This window comes from Podarcis gaigeae, assembly GCF_964106915.1.
Source record: "Podarcis gaigeae genome assembly, chromosome: 2".
Classification (NCBI taxonomy): Eukaryota; Metazoa; Chordata; class Lepidosauria; order Squamata; family Lacertidae; genus Podarcis; species Podarcis gaigeae.
In genome coordinates this window covers 108,344,657-108,362,133 of record NC_139679.1, presented here as the reverse complement: position 1 = coordinate 108,362,133, position 17,477 = coordinate 108,344,657, and the positions used below count along the sequence as shown (strand labels likewise).

Below are 17,477 nucleotides of genomic sequence, written 5' to 3'. Positions count from 1 at the left end.
TGGACACACATTATCAACAATGTGTTGTTATCCTGTCATTTCTTGTGAAATACTGCATTTTGATGGGATGTCCTATTCCATTATTATTATTATTATTATTATTATTATTATTATTATGCTATTTATACCCCACCCATCTGACGGGGTTGTCCCAGCCACCCTGGGTGGCTTCCAACATATATAAAAACATAATAAAACATTAAACATTAAAAAAACCCTTCCCTATACTGTACAGGGCTGCCTTCAGATGGCTTAAGGTCACATAACTCCATACCCTCCAACATTTATCCGATGAAAAGAGGGACACTATATTATTATTATTATTATTATTATTTCACAGGTGTCATGGATTTTTCATCTGTCATGGATGCTTTAGCTGAGATTCGTGCAATTCAGGGGGTTGGACTAGATGACCCTTGGGTCCCTTCCAACTCTAAGATTCTATGATGATGATGATGATTTTACTATTTATACTCATAAAGGTAAAGGTAAAGGGACCCCTAACCATTAGGTCCAGTCGTGGCTGACTCTGGGGTTGCGGCGCTCAACTCGCTTTATTGGCTGAGGGAGCCGGCCTACAGCTTCTGGGTCATGTGGCCAGCATGACTAAACCGCTTCTGGCGAACCAGAGCAGCGCATGGAAACGCCATTTACCTTCCCGCCAGAGCAGTACCTATTTATCTACTTGCACTTTGACGTGCTTTTGAACTGCTAGGTTGACAGGAGCAGGGACCGAGCAAGCTCACCCCGTTGCGGGGATTCAAACCGCCGACCTTCTGATTGGCAAGCCCTAGGCTCTGTGGTTTATGTTAAGTTGTGGGTGAACATATCAGACGACACAGCGATTCTTCAAACAGCTCTTGTTTATTCACAGGCCAGAACAGAACTGAACTGAAGGCTTCAGCCAGCCTGCTTATATAGAGCTCTACTAGAACGCAACAGTAACCACTTTCTGTAACTATCCAATCACTGAAAGTCACTTTCAATCCCTTATTTGCACATGTGGACCTTAGTGAAAACTATCCACAGTATCCCCCTGCTGGCCCAGGGTGAGAACTTCAGTACATAACAGTTTAACCCACAGCGCCACCCGCGTCCCATATTTATACTCATAGGGACATTCTATTCTATTGTTGTTGTTGTTATTCTATTCTATTCTGTTGTTGTTGTTGTTGTTGTTGTAGTAGTAGTAATACCCCACTATTTATTAATACTATTATTAATACTACTATTATTATTACTACTGTTTATACCCCACCCACCCACCCAACAGGGTTGCCACATCCACTCTGGGAAGCTTCCAACATATATAAAAACACAATAAAACAAAATATTTTTAAAAAAAAATAATTAACCCCCTTCCCTAGACAGGGCTGCCTTCAGATGCTTCCGGGGTCCCACACCCTCCAACATTTCTCCGATGAAAACAGGGACATCTTCACCCCCAGCCAGTGGCTGGTCCTCGATCGGCGCTTCCCCGGCCTCCCGCCAGCAGAGGCCGCTGTTCCCTGCGGAGGCGAGATCCCTCCGCCTGCCCCCGTTTCCTGCCTCTCTCTCTCTTCTCGCTCCCCGCTCCGAAGCCTCGGTCAGCGGCGGACTTCCGGCCTCGGCAGCTGCGCGGCCACCATATTGGGGTTTGTTGCAGCCCGAGGAGGCCTCGGCGCCAGCTCTCCCTGAGGCCGCCCGAGCAGCGGGGACTCTTCCGGGGGACGGCGGCGTAGGCGGCGGCGGGGGGGAAGCGGCCCAGCTCCAGGCTCTTCGCGTCCTCCGAGAGCCCTTGGCTGTGTAGGTGGAGGCCCCGGCGGAGTTTCGGGCTTTCTTCCATACTTGCAGTTGTGTTTTTAAAAGCGGGGCGGCGGGGGGGGGGGCGGGGGGAGGAGAGATCTGAGGGAAAGTGCCAGGAATGGGCGGGGTTGGAGGGCGGGAGGAGGAATGTTGGGGGGAGGGTCTTGGGGAGGGGGAAGGAGGGGGCAAAGGGTGGGGTGGGGGGTTAAAAGAAAAGGGAGACCCTGCTTGTGGGACCCGCCTTTTGTCTCTTTGGAAAGAGCCCCCGACGTGGAGAGGTGAGGGAGAGGGGATGCCCAGGAGAGCGACTCAAGTAAAAGAAATTATTATTACTATTATAATTATTACTACTGTTATTATTATCATCACTATTATTATCATCACTATTATTATTATTATAACTATTACTACTATTATTATCATCACTATTTATTATTATTATTATTATTATTCGGACCTTGCGAGGACGGGTGTACGTGTGAATGTGTCTAGGAGTGGGTTGTGTCAGGCTTTCACACCGCCGCCACTTCCGGCTTTTTGGAGAAACATATCTCCCCCCCCCCCCATCGCGCTGAGGAAGGCGGGTGGGAGTGGGAGGTGAGTCATAATAACCGCTGCAATTATTGCATGCCCTGGCACCAGCTTTATTTGCGTGTTTTTTGTTGTTTTTCTCTCTTCCTCCCCGGTCAGGGTGGAATCGATCGCTCCGGTTATTTGTTTTTTTAACAGTTTCCTCACACTTCTCTGTGCTGTGTCCTTAATAGCAGAAGTTCCCCACAGTGGGTTGTTGTGAAGCCATAAAAGGGAAGGGAAAAGGAGGCTAGTGCAAATCCGGAGGGAGATGACAGGAGTGTAAAAGATCTAAGGGACATGGGAAATGTTTTCTAAACCGGTCTTTACTTGCTGCTGAAAAGAGCCACAGCACTCATACATTGCTTATGAATCTTTACAACAACCCTGTAAAGTAGGTCATTGACAGTAGGTGTTGACAGCAAAAAGAGTAAAGGTTCTGGGTACCTGAGTGGGAGAGAATGTATCATTCTAATGTCTCTCTGATGAGCCATGCAGCTTGTTATGAGTGAGATTAAATAATTGGGAGCAAAAGTATATCTTTGTCCCTGAGTTTGGATTGTCTGAAAACTTTGTTCTGTAGAGGAAGTTAATGTTAAAATTGGATCTTGCTGAAAGGTGGAATCGAAGCACTCCAGTAAGCAAAGCAGAACTGTATTAACTGGGAAAGGAAGAACCCAGAAGTTGGTACAATTAAAGTGAAGCGTGCCAACGTGGGTCCATGTGTCCCACAGAGGCACCCTTAGGGTCTGCTCTGCCAGCTAAAATTAGGCTTGAAAAGAGCATTCTGTTGTAGCTAATAGAATAGATTGTGGTGTGAACTTGATTGTGGTGCCCACAACTGTTTCTCCACTTTGCTAATGTGTCCTTAAGCTCGGAAAGGTTGTTGACCCCTGAATTAAGGTAACAATTCTGGTGAATATCAGATTCTGTTTGTTTTGTGTTTTCATATAAATTCAACGGAATACAAGTAAAGGAATTAGGGCAGTCACAAGTTGATGCCTGTTGAGTGTAGCTACTAAATGAGTAGGACTTTATATGGGAGAAGACAGACATATAGATACTGCACAGCCCCAAACATGAGTAGTTTATGCTGGCAAAAAAAGAGTAATATTGTGTGCTGAGGCTGCAATGTCAATAAAATAGAGAATCGTTTTTGTGAGTAGGTTTATATTGTAATAAGCAAAAACAATGTTTAGAGCATCATCGGAGTTAAAATATATAAACTGGACTTAGCAAAAGAGGAAGCTGGGAGAGAGCAACCTAAGCTAAGAGAATAGCAGCCATTTGTTATCATACTCATATACTTTTTTTATTACTTAAATTATATGATATTTCTATATAGTATAATGTATTTATGTTTCTGAATGTAAGACATTTGGACCTAATTAGGTAACAAGAAAAAAGTAAATAACTATATATATATATTTAAAATAATTATATGCTGCTGCTCCTCATTAACAAGACCAGAATAGTGTACAATAGAAGTTTTTTTAAAAAACCAGTAAAATGTAACTGACAATGTTTATGTGATTTGTTTTGTAGCTCTTTTCCGTGTTTACAGTTCATTTCAGTTCATTTGACTTTAGATGGCCTTGGGTGCTTGTAAGAAATTAGTACAGAAAGTTTTGACACTACTGTTATTGTATTGCTGGTCGTAAATAGAGCTACACATTGATAAGTGCCAACTGGCAAACCCAATTTAAGAGTCATCTGAGGCTAATTTGTTTGTAGCAAAAGCTTTACCGGCAACGCCCTGCTAGTATAGGAAAGGCAATAAGTCAGTTCCAGCCCAGTACTGTGTGCTAAATGTACTGTGTTTAGCGCAGTGTCCTCTCAAGTGAGAGTAAAGGATTTCATCCCTAATTTCAGTGCCTTCTGTCTTTGCATTTATTCCAGAAGGAAGTGGATTGCCTATCCCTGCCAAAAGTTGAAAAACTCTTCTGCTAGGCTCTACAGCAATATCAATGCCCCTAATCAGTGATCCCTGCTTGGTGGCTTGTGCAGTGGGGTTTAATGGGCTTTTTCTGTTGTCTGTTGCAGGGGCTGAACGCCTTCTTGAAGACTCTGCTCAAAGCACAGGAGGGGGGAGGGAAAGTGAGAAGGGGAGATCTAGGGAGATCATGGAAGAGAATGGCGAGGATGTGACTTCCTTGGGTAAGGATCTCTTACGTCTCGTTGTAATGGTTCTGCATGTCCCGGTGGTAAGCCACAGTATGGCTAACTGATCACACAAACCCGTTGGATCCCAGCAAGGAGCATGAACCCCCCTTCCTCCTCCCTGGTCTTTTTAGGTATCTAAGCCTAGTGTATCTACTGAACCGAGTATCATGGTTATGGTTCCTCCTTTTTAACTGTGATATGTAGCCGTTTGGTACAGATCATGGTTAAATGACAGACCTTAGCTGTGATCTCTGGTTGAGCCAACATGCTAAGGCAAACCTTGGCTTGGCTGTCATGCTGCACTGACCTAAAAAGATCGGGGAGCTGCACATGGAGCATGAATGCAGGCACTGTGAAGACTCAGGAGTGCTTAGATATGTTTAGAAATTGTTCCTGTAGTGGATGTGTACCTGAAAAGTGGACCCTAATAATTCTAAATTTCGATTAGTTGCTTATTCCACAAATTCATGGAGCATTTGGAAGGAGGAGACACCCCATGTCAACTGGCATTGGCAGCTGCTGTCCTGTTGGTGAACTTGCCTGCCCCTGCTGACAGCTTTTCACAAGCCAATGGGAAGAGGAGATTTCTCCCATTTGTTAGCAGAGAGTCAGCCCCTAGTGTGGTGTAGTGGTTAAGAGCGGTAGTCACGTAATCTGGTGAACCGGGTTCGTGTCTCCGCTCCTCCACATGCAGCTGCTGGGTGACCTTGGGCCAGTCACACTTCTGTGAAGTCTCTCAGCCCCACTCACCTCACAGAGTGTTAGTTGTGGGGGAGGAAGGGAAAGGAGAATGTTAGCCGCTTGGAGACTCCTGAAGGGGAGTGAAAGGCGGGATATCAAATCCAAACTCTTCTTCTTCTTCTTCTAGTGGTCCACAAAAAAGGGGGTTAGAGCTACTAGAGCCGGCATAGGCAAACTCGCCTGCCAGATGTTTTGGGACTACAACTCCCATCATACCTGACTAGTGGTCCTGTTAGCTAGGGATGATGGGAGTTGTAGTCTCAAAACATCTGGAGGGCCGAGTTTGCCTATGCCTGTACTAGAGAGTGACTGAAGCTGCTGTTCCCAGGAGCACAGAGCAAGGTGAGTTGAGAGTGCTTGAAGGCAGCTTTGCAAATAAGGTCATAAAAGGTACAAGCCCACAACAGTTGCTGTTGGGTTTTTTTTGCCCCATTCATATCTGTGTTGGAGATCTGTGGCACATAGATGGCTTACGAGGGCAAAAGCACAGAGAATCTTAAAGGGTACAGAAGTTTCCTTGTCTGGTTACCTGGATGAGATCCTTGCTCTTCATAGACGAGCAGCAACTGCTGCCTGTTGCCTACTATGGAAAGCAGCCTGAATAGTGGGAGGAGTTCCAAAACACCTTGGAAGGAGGAGCTTAATACCTTGTAGCATCTGAGTTGGTTTTCAGTCAGCTGAGATTTATGGCATTTGCCCACGATCAAAAGGATGGTGCTTTTCTGGATTGAGCAACACTTCAGAGTTTGCTCAGCCAAATAAACTATACGGTGACTGCTTCCTAACAGTGAAATCAGAATTCCAATTATTCAGAAAAATCCCTAGCACCAGCTTGGGATTTATTTTGGCTTTAATGGGTATTTGGTGTAAAATTTAGATTCCTAAAAATCTGTTTCATCTCGTTTTTGTTTCAAAAAAACCACATTTCCAGTGCTTTTGGTCTCATGGGATAGTTGTTCCATTAATTGCCCTTTCCTTGTGACTTTCAGTCACCTTTTCCCACCAGTATTGCTCATAAGAGATCCAGAAGTCTTCACCTCTAATTTTGCCTGTTTCTCTTTTCTCCCCGAGCGGCCTACATTTCAACAGATGGCAGTTACACAGGTGAGTAATTGTTCTTTTGCATGTCGATCAGGCTAGGGTAAAGGCAGGTGTGTCTAGAAAGCTGCTCTTAAACTGTTACGCGATTGGAATCTGTTACAAAAATTTTCCTTAACTTTGTTTTTAATATATGTTGTTGTTTTTTCTGGTCAGGGGCTTAGAATAGTGGAGGTTAAAGAGGGATGGAGCTTTTAAGATCGCTTCACACGTTACGCTAGACACGTGTATCGCACCGTTGTCACGTATCTTTTTTTTCGCATGTCGGAATGCAGACTCCCGTGCCATTTCCTCGAGGTCACACGTGTTTTCTTTGCAGGCCAACTTGCGGGAACAAAGATGCGAGACGCGTGTCTCTCGTAACGTTTGTGGGAGGTGCACATGTCTCAGCGGGGGAGTTGCCAGCGTGACCATAGAGTGCATTGTACAGAGCGTCCCGCCTCTCTCTATCCGCACTCTATCGTTAGGAGCTTCCTTGTTACACTCCCCCTCCTTCCCGCTAGTGCTCTTTTTACTGCGCCCCAGTTGAGAAAGTTTCCTGCTGCCATTTTAAAAACAAATTCCTGCCGCCGGTATTGGCCGGGTCACCCTCGGAGCACACCATGTTGTCTGATACCCTTCCAGAGACGGTGCCGATGCCGAACCACGGCACAATGGCAGCTTCTTCGCAGGGCTCTTCGTCTGCCACGAAATCGAGGCGCCAGCCCGTTTGGACCGACGAGGAAACCCGGGCCTTCATCCAGGTTTGGGGCGACGACGCTGTGCAGAGTGCCCTGGCGTCCAACTACCGCACGGTCGCGCAGTTCCAGTGGATCGCGGACGAAATGCGAGCCCGGGGTTACAACCGGGACTGGGAGCAGTGCCGCGAGCGGGCCAAAGTGCTACGGCGCGGCTTCAAAGAGATAGTGGACGGCAACAGCAACGCCGGCCACGGGCGCCGAGTGTGGCCGTACTACGAAGAGCTCAACCGGTTCCTCTGCATCAAGCAAAACCTGGTCGTTCCGCGGCTTTCAGGGAGCAACGCGCGGCCACCGGTGGACCGCCGGCGCCGGGAACACAGGGAGACTCAGGACCCTGCCTACGAACCGCCTTCCTCGGTTGGGAAAGGCGACAAAGGGACTTTTGAAGAGCCGGACGGGGACTGCTTGCTCTTGCCAGAATCAGCTGGGTCGCAGCACAGTGAAGCCAACATGGAAAACCAAGTGGGGTCTCCGGCAGCCAACTCTGATATATCCATGGACGGCAGTGCCGGCCCTGGCACTCCGACAGATCCATTGCCATCCAATGACTCGATTTCGGGTGAGTTTTGTTTGGAATTGTGGCTTGCCTGCAGTGGGGGTGGGCTTTGGTATGGTACATGGTTTGTTTCAGTTGTCTGTGGACTTCTGGACAGGTTGAGTAATTTTGGGACAGGGAGGGGTTGCTTTATCACACACACACTTGTTTCCAAGTGCAGAGCAATGGAGTGAAGTCTGAGGATCTTGAGCAGCGGTCAGTAAACTAAGGCCCACGGGCCAGATCAGGCCCAATTGCACTCAGGATTTGGCCCACGGACTGTCTGTGGATCGGCGTGGGGATTCTGTTCATTTGGGCTGTGCCATTTCCCCCCCTGCGCCATTCCATTCCCCCACACACACTGCAGTGGCGCCTCCTCCCTCCCTCCTCCTGGCCTCTCCCCGCCCTGCCTAGAGGAGGAAGGGGGCTGGCTTAGCGCCATTTTAAGCAGCCCCTCTCTGGAGCCAGCCCTTTTGCACCGCTCATCTTCCCTCTGCTGCCGCCGCTGCCCTTGTCCTCCTGTGGGCCAGAGAGCTGAGCGGACGAGCTCACTCTGCCTACCCACGAGAAGTAGCGTTGGTGATTGTGGTGGCAGCAGCCCCAGGGAAGGTAAGTGCAGCAGCTGGGGGGTGGGGAGGAGGACTACTTGCCCCCCTCGCCTCTTCTTCCAGCTCCCCCCTGCCGGTGCCGCTTCTTCAGCCTGCAACAAGGTCTGAGGGACAGTGGACCGGCCCGCGGCTAAATTTTTTTGCCAACTTCTGATCTTGAGAAACACAGCTTTAATTTCAGCAGCCGGGGAATCAAATCCTCAGTCGATTTGGGATGGGTAATATTATGCTTGGGGGAAAACCTGGTGAGATTTCTGAAGTTGTAACAGTGCTGGGCTTCAAAGTTCAGGGTGGAGCTGGAGTTCTCTGCTTAACAGAATTTGTTGAATCATAAGTAAGCAAATATAGACATCTGCAGAAATCCAACAGTGCTGCGAAGTTGCAGAATCTGCCTTTTTTTTAAAAACATTTTTAGGGTGGCTTTGCGTGGAATCTGGAAGTTGGCATGTGCACGTATGAATGTTTTAGATTAGCGTGCGATAGGCTGTTGCAAAGTCGCATTATTCATCATTTTGTTCAGCCTGCTTTCTGATGTTTGCCCCTCCAGCGCCGAACCTGCGCCCTCGACCACTGACGGCCGCCGAGAGGATGCGCAACCTCCGTTGCCGGCAGAGGAAGAGGAGGGGGGACACCTTGAAGGAGCTCATGGAAGTCACCTCGCAGGCCACCAGCGAACTTGTCCGGACACTGTCTGACCTCACGCACAAGGAGGTGGCTTCCTTTGAGCGTGCCTACAAGGAGGATCTCTCGGCCCGCAAAGACGAGATGGAGCAGAGCGCGGAGGACATTGGGAGGCTCGTCAGCGCCCTGGAATCGAGCGACCAGACGCTGAAGGAGCAGCTGAGCAGCCAGACCAGCGTGTTGCAGGGCATCCTGGAAGTTATGAAAGACATACGGGGCAGAACGTCATACAGTCCGCCCTACCCTTCGCAGTATTACGACTTCCCGGGCCCTAGCATGATGCATGCGGCGGCCACCTCCTCAAACGGCCAAGAGATGCCCTGCCCCTCCCCCTCCAGCCTCGCATTCGCTTCCCAGCAATCAGCCACCAGCAACGGAGACGTCTCTCCCCGGAAGCGAATGAAATGAAAACTGCCACAACCGAGAGGCCCGTCTCCTTTTAGTCTCATTGTGGGAGCGGGGAATCCATCCCTCCAGCTGTTCGTTCTTCTCGTTACAACATATATATTGCTTTTCTTATTGCATAGTTAGAATGTGTTTTCACCACATTTACACGTGTGTCTCCCCACAGCGCTAACGGTTGTGCGGAAACGGCTGCCAGCAATGTACATTTAAATTTATTCTTATTGGGGGGGGGTTTCCTTTTTTTTTTTTTAAGTGTACCTACATCTGTTTCCCTTCCGTCTTGTTTCCAGAGGAATGCAGTGTTTGATGTACATGTGTACAAGTTTTTTTAAACAAAACGAATAATAATAATAATAATTACACTTAACACATTACCGGCTACCTGTAAGAAGGTAATCTTTTAAAAAGAAATAAAGATGCACTGTTGTTCCAAATCGTTCAACACGTGTTTTCCGGGAGCATCTTAAAGATCCCGAGAATTCTTACGCTGGGTCAGAGATGGGAGTTCTGTCAAATTGAGCATTCTGCCTTTCGAGAAAAGAAGAGTCCGTGGTGGGGTTCTGGTGGCATCTTTCTCTCCTGTTCTTACCACCCTGCATATCTGGTCAAGGTTAAACCATCTCTGAAAATTGAGTCTGTGCTTGATATTCACCAAAAGAAGCGGCATGCATGCATTTACATAATCCTTTTTAGACACTGTTTTCGTGCATCCTCTGGTGATATATTTCAGAGCTTATAAAAATGCATTGTCTTCAGAAGCACCTCTCTTTTTCCTTCAACCCACTACCTCCCAATTGCCATGGGTAGCTCTTTTATGTTTTGTGTATGTTGAGCAGCCCTGAATTTTTCTCCGCAGCACTCAAGGCTCCAGACCTTTTGAGTTCGTCATCAAACGCCTTTTCTAAGCAGAAAAATAGCTTGTTTAAGGCACCAAACCAGACATGGATAGCAGCAGAACATCAACATGTGTAGCCTGGTGATGGTCAAAAGCAAGGAATTGAGCAGGGTGTGGTTTGCTAAGCAACAGACTTGAAGGTCTAAGAAGCTGAACCTCTCCCATATTTGCCACTCCAAATACTTTTCTTCCAGTCAAACCCAATGGGCAGGGAGAGGATTTAGCAATCCTCAACCACACACCACTGTCGGTCTATCATCGGTAATTTTTCACACCGCTTTGTATCCAAAGGACATTAGGCTCACAAGGCTGTAGTTTCCTGGATTTTGGCTCAAGGATGCCTATGTTCCATCGAATCATAGAGTTGGAAGGGACCCCAAGTGTCATCTCTTCCAATCCCTGCAATGCAGGAAACTCAGCTAAAGCATCCATGACAGATGGCCATCCAATCTCTGCTTAAAAACCTCCGAGGAAGGAGAGTCTACTACCTCTCGTGGGAATCTGTTCCACTGTTGAACCGTGCTTACCGTCAGGAAGTTCTTCCTGATGTTTAGTCACAATCTCCTGTCTTGCAACTTGAAGTCTTTGGTTCGAGTCCTACCCTCCAGAGCGGGAGAAAACAAGCATGCTCCCTCCTCCGTGTGACAGCCCTTACGATATTTGAAGATGGCTATCATATCTCCTCTCAGTCTCCTCTTTTCCAGGCTAAACATTCCCAGCTCCATTAGGAGCTCCTCATAGTTTCCAGACCTTTGATCATCTTGGTTCACGTTCCAGCTTTTCAACATCCTTCTTAAATTGTAGTGCCCAGAATTGGACACAGTATTCCAAGTGTGGTTTGACTAAGGCAGAATAGAGCGGTACTATGACTTCCCTTGATCTGGACACTATACTTCTCTTGATGCATTCTAGAATAGCATTAGCTTTTTTTGCTGCTGCATCACACTGTTGTCTCATGTTAAGTTTGTGGCCCACCAAAACCCCTAGATCCTTTTCACATGTACTGCTAGCAAGCCAGGTGTCCCCCATCCTATATTTGTGTATCTGGTTCTTGCTGCCCAAGTCAGAACCTTACATTTGTCCCTACTGAAATTCATTTTGTTAGCTTGCAGTTCCCAGTTCTCCAATCTGTTAAGTTCATTTTGAATTCTGATTCTGCGGCATTAGCTACCTCTCCCATCTTGGTGTCATCTTCAAATTTGATGAGCATCCCCTCGATTCCTTCATCCAAGTCATTTATAAAGATGTTAAACAACAGGGGGCCCAGGACAGAACCCTGTGACACCCCACTTGTCACTATTTTCCAGGATGACGAACCATTAATGCGTACTCTGGGTTCAGTCAGTCAACCAGCTTCAAATCCACCTAATAGTTACCTTGTTCAACCCACATTTTACCAGCTTCCTCGCGAGAATATCATGGGGGTTTTTTGTCAAAAGCTTTACTGAAATCAAGATACACTATGTCCACAGCATTTCCCTGACCTACCAAGTTTGTAATTCCATCAAAGATATCATATTGGTCTGGCATGACTTATTTTTGTGAAACCCATGCTGGGTCTTAGTAATCACAGCATCCTTTTCTAAACACTCACAGACCGACTGTTGAATTATCTGTTATAGTACCTTCCCCGATATTGATGTCAGGCTCACTGGTCGGTAGTTACGTAGGTCTTCCTTTCCCCCCTTTTTGAAGATGGAGACAACATCTTCTTCACCGCCTCTATTGCATCTGCAGAAAACAGCAGCAGGAGACTTTTTTCAGGTGGTCCGCAATTTAGCGGAACCACCTGCTACATCGGGGCCCAGTACGGGCCACATGATCTCCTGCAATGATTTTGCAAAGTTTTTTGCAGATAAAGTCGCTCAGATTCGGGAAGAGGTAGACACCACCGTGGGAGCAGGGCCGGGGCAGGAGAGTGCTAGAGTTCTGTCTAGTCAAATTGCGTGGGATCAATTCCAATCTGTTATCTCCAAGGATGTGGACAGGCTGCTTGGACAAGTGAAACCAACCACCTGTCTCCTTGATCCTTGCCCATCCTGGCTTATAAAAGCTATCCAGGAAGGACTGGGCGATGGGCTTCGTGGGGTGGTGAATGCTTCCCTCCATGAGGGAGTCTTCCCAGACCCGCTGAAAGAGGCGGTTATTAAACCGCTTCTTTAAAAACCATCTTTAGATACGGCCATGATGGCCAACTATCGCCCAGTCTCAAATCTTCCATTCTTGGGCAAGGTGATTGAGCGAGTGGTTGCTGAACAACTCCAGGCACGTCTGGAAGAAGCGGACCATTTGGATCCCTTCCAGTCGGGATTCAGGCCTCATCACGGGACTGAAACTGCATTGGTCGCACTGGTTGATGATCTCCAGTGGGCTAGGGACAAAGGTGAGAGCTGTTTCCTAGTTCTCCTGGAGATCTCAGCGGCGTTTGATACCATCAACCATAACATCCTTCTGGACCGTCTTGAGGGGGTGGGAGCTGGGGGCATTGTCATACAGTGGTTCCGCTCCTTCCTCCTAGGCCGTGTTCAGAAAGTGGGGGGGGGATGAGTGTTCAGACCCCTGGGCTCTCACTTGTGGGGTGCCTCAGGGTTCTGTCCTCTCCCCCATGCTTTTCAACATCTACATGCAGCCGCTGGGAGAGATCATCAGGAGGTTTGGGCTGGGTGTTCATCAGTATGCGGATGATACCCAGCTCTACCTCTCTTTCAAATCAGAACCAGTGAAGGCGGTGAAGGTCCTGTGTGAGTGTCTGGAGGTGGTTGGAGGGTGGATGGCGGCTAACAGATTGAGATTGAATCCTGACAAGACAGAAGCACTGTTTCTGGGCGACAGGAGGCGGGCAGGTGTGGAGGATTCCCTGGTCCTGAATGGGGTAACTGTGCCCCTGAAGGACCAGGTGCGCAGCCTGGGAGTCATTTTGGACTCACAGCTGTCCATGGAGGCACAGGTTAAATCCGTGTCCAGGGCAGCTGTTTACCAGCTCCATCTGGTACGCAGGCTGAGACCCTATCTGCCTGCGGACTGCCTCGCCAGAGTGGTGCATGCTCTGGTTATCTCCCGCTTGGACTACTGCAATGCGCTCTACGTGGGGCTACCTTTGAAGGCGACCCGGAAACTACAACTAATCCAGAACGCAGCAGGCAGACTGGTGACTGGGAGCGGCTGCCGAGACCATATAACACCGGTCTTGAAAGACCTACATTGGCTCCCAGTATGTTTCCGAGCACAATTCAAAGTGTTGGTGCTGACCTTTAAAGCCCTAAACGGCCTCAGCCAGGTATACCTGAAGGAGCGTCTCCACCCCCATCGTTCTACCCGGACATTGAGGTCCAGCACCAAGGGCCTTCTGGCGGTTCCCTCACTGCGAGAAGCCAAGTTACAGGGAACCAGGCAGAGGGCCTTCTCGGTAGTGGCGCCCTCCCTGTGGAACACCCTCCCACCAGATGTCAAGGAAATAAACAACTATCTGACTTTTAGAAGACATCTGAAGGCAGCCCTGTTTAGGGAAGCTTTTAATGTTTGATGGATCACAGTATTTTAATATTCTTTTGGAAGCCGCCCAGAGTGGCTGGGGAAACCCAGCCAGATGGGCGGGGTATAAATAATAAATTATTATTATATTATTATTATTATTTGCCTGCCTCAAGTCTGTAGCACCTCACCTGTTCTCCAAGAATTCTCAAAGACAAAGGCTCTGAAATTACATCCACAAACTCCTTTAGTACCCTTGGATGCAGCTCATCAGGCCCTGGAGATTTGAATTCATTTGAAGTAGCTAGGTGTTCCCTTACTACCTCTTTTCCTATCTTGGGCTGCAGCTCCCTCATTACATCATTTATTCCGTTATCACCAGGTTGGGCATCACTTTCCTTTTGGGTGAAGACAGAGGCAAAGTAGGTGTTGAGTAGTTCCGCCTTTTCTCTGCCACCCAATAGCATTTCTCTCTGTTCCCCACACAGAGGACCAACTACTTGCTTGTTTTTCCTCTTTCTTCGGACATAGCCAAAGAAACCTTTTATTATTATTTTTAAGCTCTCTTGAAAGCCTGAGCTCACTCTGAGCTCTAGCCAGCCTGACTTTCCCCTGCAACTGTTGGCTACTCATGTATACTTTTCCTGTGTGATTTCCCCATTCTTTCATTTCTTACACATAAAAAAAATTCCTTCCAGTAGCACCTTAAAGACCAACTAAGTTAGTTCTTGGTATGAGCTTTCGTGTGCATGCACACTTCTTCAGATACACTTCAGATACACTTCCGTGTATCTGAAGAAGTGTGCATGCACACGAAAGCTCATACCAAGAACTAACTTAGTTGGTCTTTAAGGTGCTACTGGAAGGAATTTTTTTTGTTTTGACCATGGCAGACCAACACGGCTACCTATCTGTAACATTTCTTACACATGCCATTCTTAACTTTCAGCTCATGTGTAAGTTCCTTATGCAGCCACACCAGTTTCCTTAGATGCCTCCTACTTTTCTTTCTTGTTGGTATTGTCTGCATTTGGACCTTCAATATTTCTCCTTTTAGAAACTCCCATCCTTGGACTCCCTTCTCATTGAGTATTTCTGACCATGGGATCAAACCCAGTATCTCCTTCAGTTTTATCAAAATTGGCCTACTTAAAGTCCAGAGTGTGAGTCCGACTCAGTTTTCCCTTGCCTCTGTATCCTGAAACCCAAGAGAACATGATCACTTCCTCCCATGTTTCCGAGCACCTCAGCTTCATCCATCAGTTCTTCCCTATTGATGAGGACCAAGTCCAAGTCCCCTTGCTGGTTCTTCCATCTTCTGAGAAATTAAATTGTCAGCGATGCAATGGAGGAATTTGCCAGACCTTACACTCTTGGCAGAGTTTGAGTCCCAACAGATAACGGGCAAGTTGTCCCCCGTGATTACGATTTCTCTCCTTTTTGAATGTTTGTTAATCTGCTCTAGGAAGGTATCATCCGAGTCTTCAGTCTGGCTTGGCACTCTATAGCAGACAACCACAGTTGTCACTGTTGTTTCTCTCCCCTACAATTTTTACCCATTTTTGGTTAAAATTGCTTTTTAAAACTCCCATTTTTTCTCTCCTACAATTTTGAGCATTGTTCCACCAGGTTGTGTTTTTGTTTCCTATTTAATGCCTATTTTGTCCACTGCCTCCCAATACTGTTTCCTATTTCACTCACTCTTACGCTGCAATCCTATGCACACTTACCTGGGATTAAGCCCTGCTGAATATAGCAGGTAAACAGGCCTTGGATTGTACTGTTAAGTCTTCCAGTATTTGCATCAGTGCTCCTGTCGCTAGGAGGTCTTCCCTCCTCCTGCAGCACAATGAGTTGGTCAAGTGAGCTGGACCACTTCAAGCTGCAGATCGGGAGACCATGTGTTTGTATGGGTGGTGGTGTTTTTAATGTTCTACATAAAAAGTTCCCTTCAAGTAGAAAACCAGCACAGCAGGTGAGAGGCTTGGCTAGAACTTCCATCCCTGATGTGCTATGTGTTTTAATTTCAGGGAGTGTGTTATGCATTTATTTTTATTTTAACCCTGTATAATCCCGGCAGCAATCTGAAGTGGTGGGCTTCAGTATTCTACCACCTCTTCTGCATGTGTAGCTAATACTATGGGTTTTCTGGAAAATTTGAACTGGAAAATGCTTGTATGCAAAATAGGGTAATTTAGAGCACGGGGGTGGGAAAGTTTTGGCCCTGGAGTTGTTGCTGTGCCATAATCCCCATCAACCCCAACTTTTGATACCGTCAGGCTGGCCCAATAATTGTATTTGATATACATGCACAGTTGTGAACAGAAATTTTTCTATAGGCAGGCAAAGAAAAGACTCGGAAGACACATGCCCCACATTTGTAAGGCCTTAAAACACAAAGCTGTGTATGTTTACTCAGAAGGAAGTTCCTTTGAATTCACTGGTACTTAACTCTTCAATTTAAGCATATATAGGACTGTAGTTTGCTGCCGAAACAGCTGACCTGCTCTTAACTACACATACAGCAGAATGAAAAACTTAAGATGATGTGATTCTGGACTGTACGACTGCAGGTGGGGGGTAGAGAGCCTTTTTCAATGCCCCCCCTCTAGTGTTGGGTCTTGTTTTCAAAAACCTTCCCCCAAAGTTAATTTTTTTTAAAGCACATCCCCGAGGAAGCTAAAATTTTCTCCTTGATGGCTAATCTATGGGAGCTTTCAGTAATTAAATGTAAAATGTTATAAATACACTTTCAGCATTGTAGTTTGTTTTTTCAATTTGTCTTCATAAAGTCACAACATTGCCGTGGTGTTATTGATCATCTTGAGCAGGGATGGGAAACCTTTCTCCCTCAATGAGAATGCATTAATCGCTTTCAACACACATCTTGAAGGCGACAAACAAAAAGCAGTAAAAATGGATGAAGACAACATAGAAAATAATAGCAGATACATTTGAAAACAGTAACAGCATTTGAAACAGTTAATAACAGGTGCATTAAGAAAAACTAACAGCAGATACATTTAAAAATGGCACAAAGTAGACACACATAACAGAGACATTCATCTAGCTAGGAAGTCTTTGTCAGAAGAAAAATGTCTTCAATTGTTTCTGAAAAGTGCAGAGAGTCATGTTTGCAAGAATGCAGTTCCACAGGACAGGGGCAGCCAGACATAAAGCTTTGCTCTGCGTTACTGTGGAGCAAGTTTCTGATACTTCTGAACATGCAGAAAAAACTCTATGGCTTACATACTGGGTATATAAGGGAGGTGGTGGTCTCTCAAGTAATCTGGTCCTGAGCTGCATAGGGCCTTATATGTTTGATACACCTTGAACTGGTAGCAGATTAGCTTTTAAATGTGTTTCTGGGAGAGTGGGGTTATGGGCTCGTTTTGTTTTGTTCTTCTATTATGCATTTTGTGTTTTTGTTTTATATTTTTATGCTGAGATTTGGATGAAGGGGCAGTATATAAATTTAATAAATTAGCAGCCAGGTCAAACCCCGCAAGCCAAGTGGCTGGCTGTAATTTCCCCCCAGAAGCGACCTTGCCATCTTCTGTACCACCTGGGCCAACCTCAAGGGTAGCCCTACATAGAGGGTGTTGCAGTACTCTAATCTTGAGGTTATCCATGCCTAGACAACTGCAGATGTTGTTGGGCTCCCATCAGCCCCAGCCAGCACATCCACTGATCTGCAATGATGTGAGCTGGAGTCCAACCACATCTGGAGGGCCAGAGATCCTGATCTAAGCCTAGGCTTTTCCAGGGAGTCTACAAATCTGCTT

At 46.8% G+C, this 17,477-nt stretch overlaps 1 protein-coding gene and 2 long non-coding RNA genes across 7 annotated transcripts in view; 2 read left to right on the top strand and 1 right to left on the bottom strand.

The window, feature by feature from the left end:
• Positions 1–365: 365 nt before the first annotated feature.
• LOC310838291 overlaps positions 366–17,477 on the top strand; it is a 51,740-nt gene continuing 34,628 nt past the window's right edge. Inside the window, exon 1 of the long non-coding RNA XR_014560895.1 lies at positions 366–420. This is a non-coding gene — a long non-coding RNA (uncharacterized lncRNA). The remainder of the gene's footprint in view (positions 421–17,477) is intronic.
• On the top strand, positions 1,590–9,760 carry LOC310837691 (uncharacterized protein). 5 transcript variants are annotated; one of them, XM_083724676.1, is made up of 5 exons: positions 1,590–1,785; positions 4,399–4,512; positions 6,331–6,363; positions 6,982–7,656; positions 8,788–9,760. In XM_083724676.1, the coding sequence occupies exons 2-5, from the start codon at positions 4,479–4,481 to the stop codon at positions 9,327–9,329; spliced, it is 1,284 nt and encodes a 427-aa protein (XP_083580802.1). In that variant the 5' UTR covers positions 1,590–1,785; positions 4,399–4,478; the 3' UTR covers positions 9,330–9,760. The 5 variants fall into 5 exon arrangements, with proteins under 5 accessions (XP_083580802.1, XP_083580805.1, XP_083580804.1 ...); XM_083724679.1 differs by having other exon boundaries at positions 1,605–1,785; positions 4,399–5,138; positions 5,387–6,363; positions 6,677–7,656; XM_083724678.1 differs by having other exon boundaries at positions 1,617–1,785; positions 6,677–7,656.
• LOC310838299 lies at positions 14,151–17,453 on the bottom strand. The gene is made up of 2 exons (XR_014560904.1): positions 14,620–17,453; positions 14,151–14,297 (listed from the first exon to the last, which is right to left on the bottom strand). It is a non-coding gene; the product is annotated as an uncharacterized lncRNA (long non-coding RNA).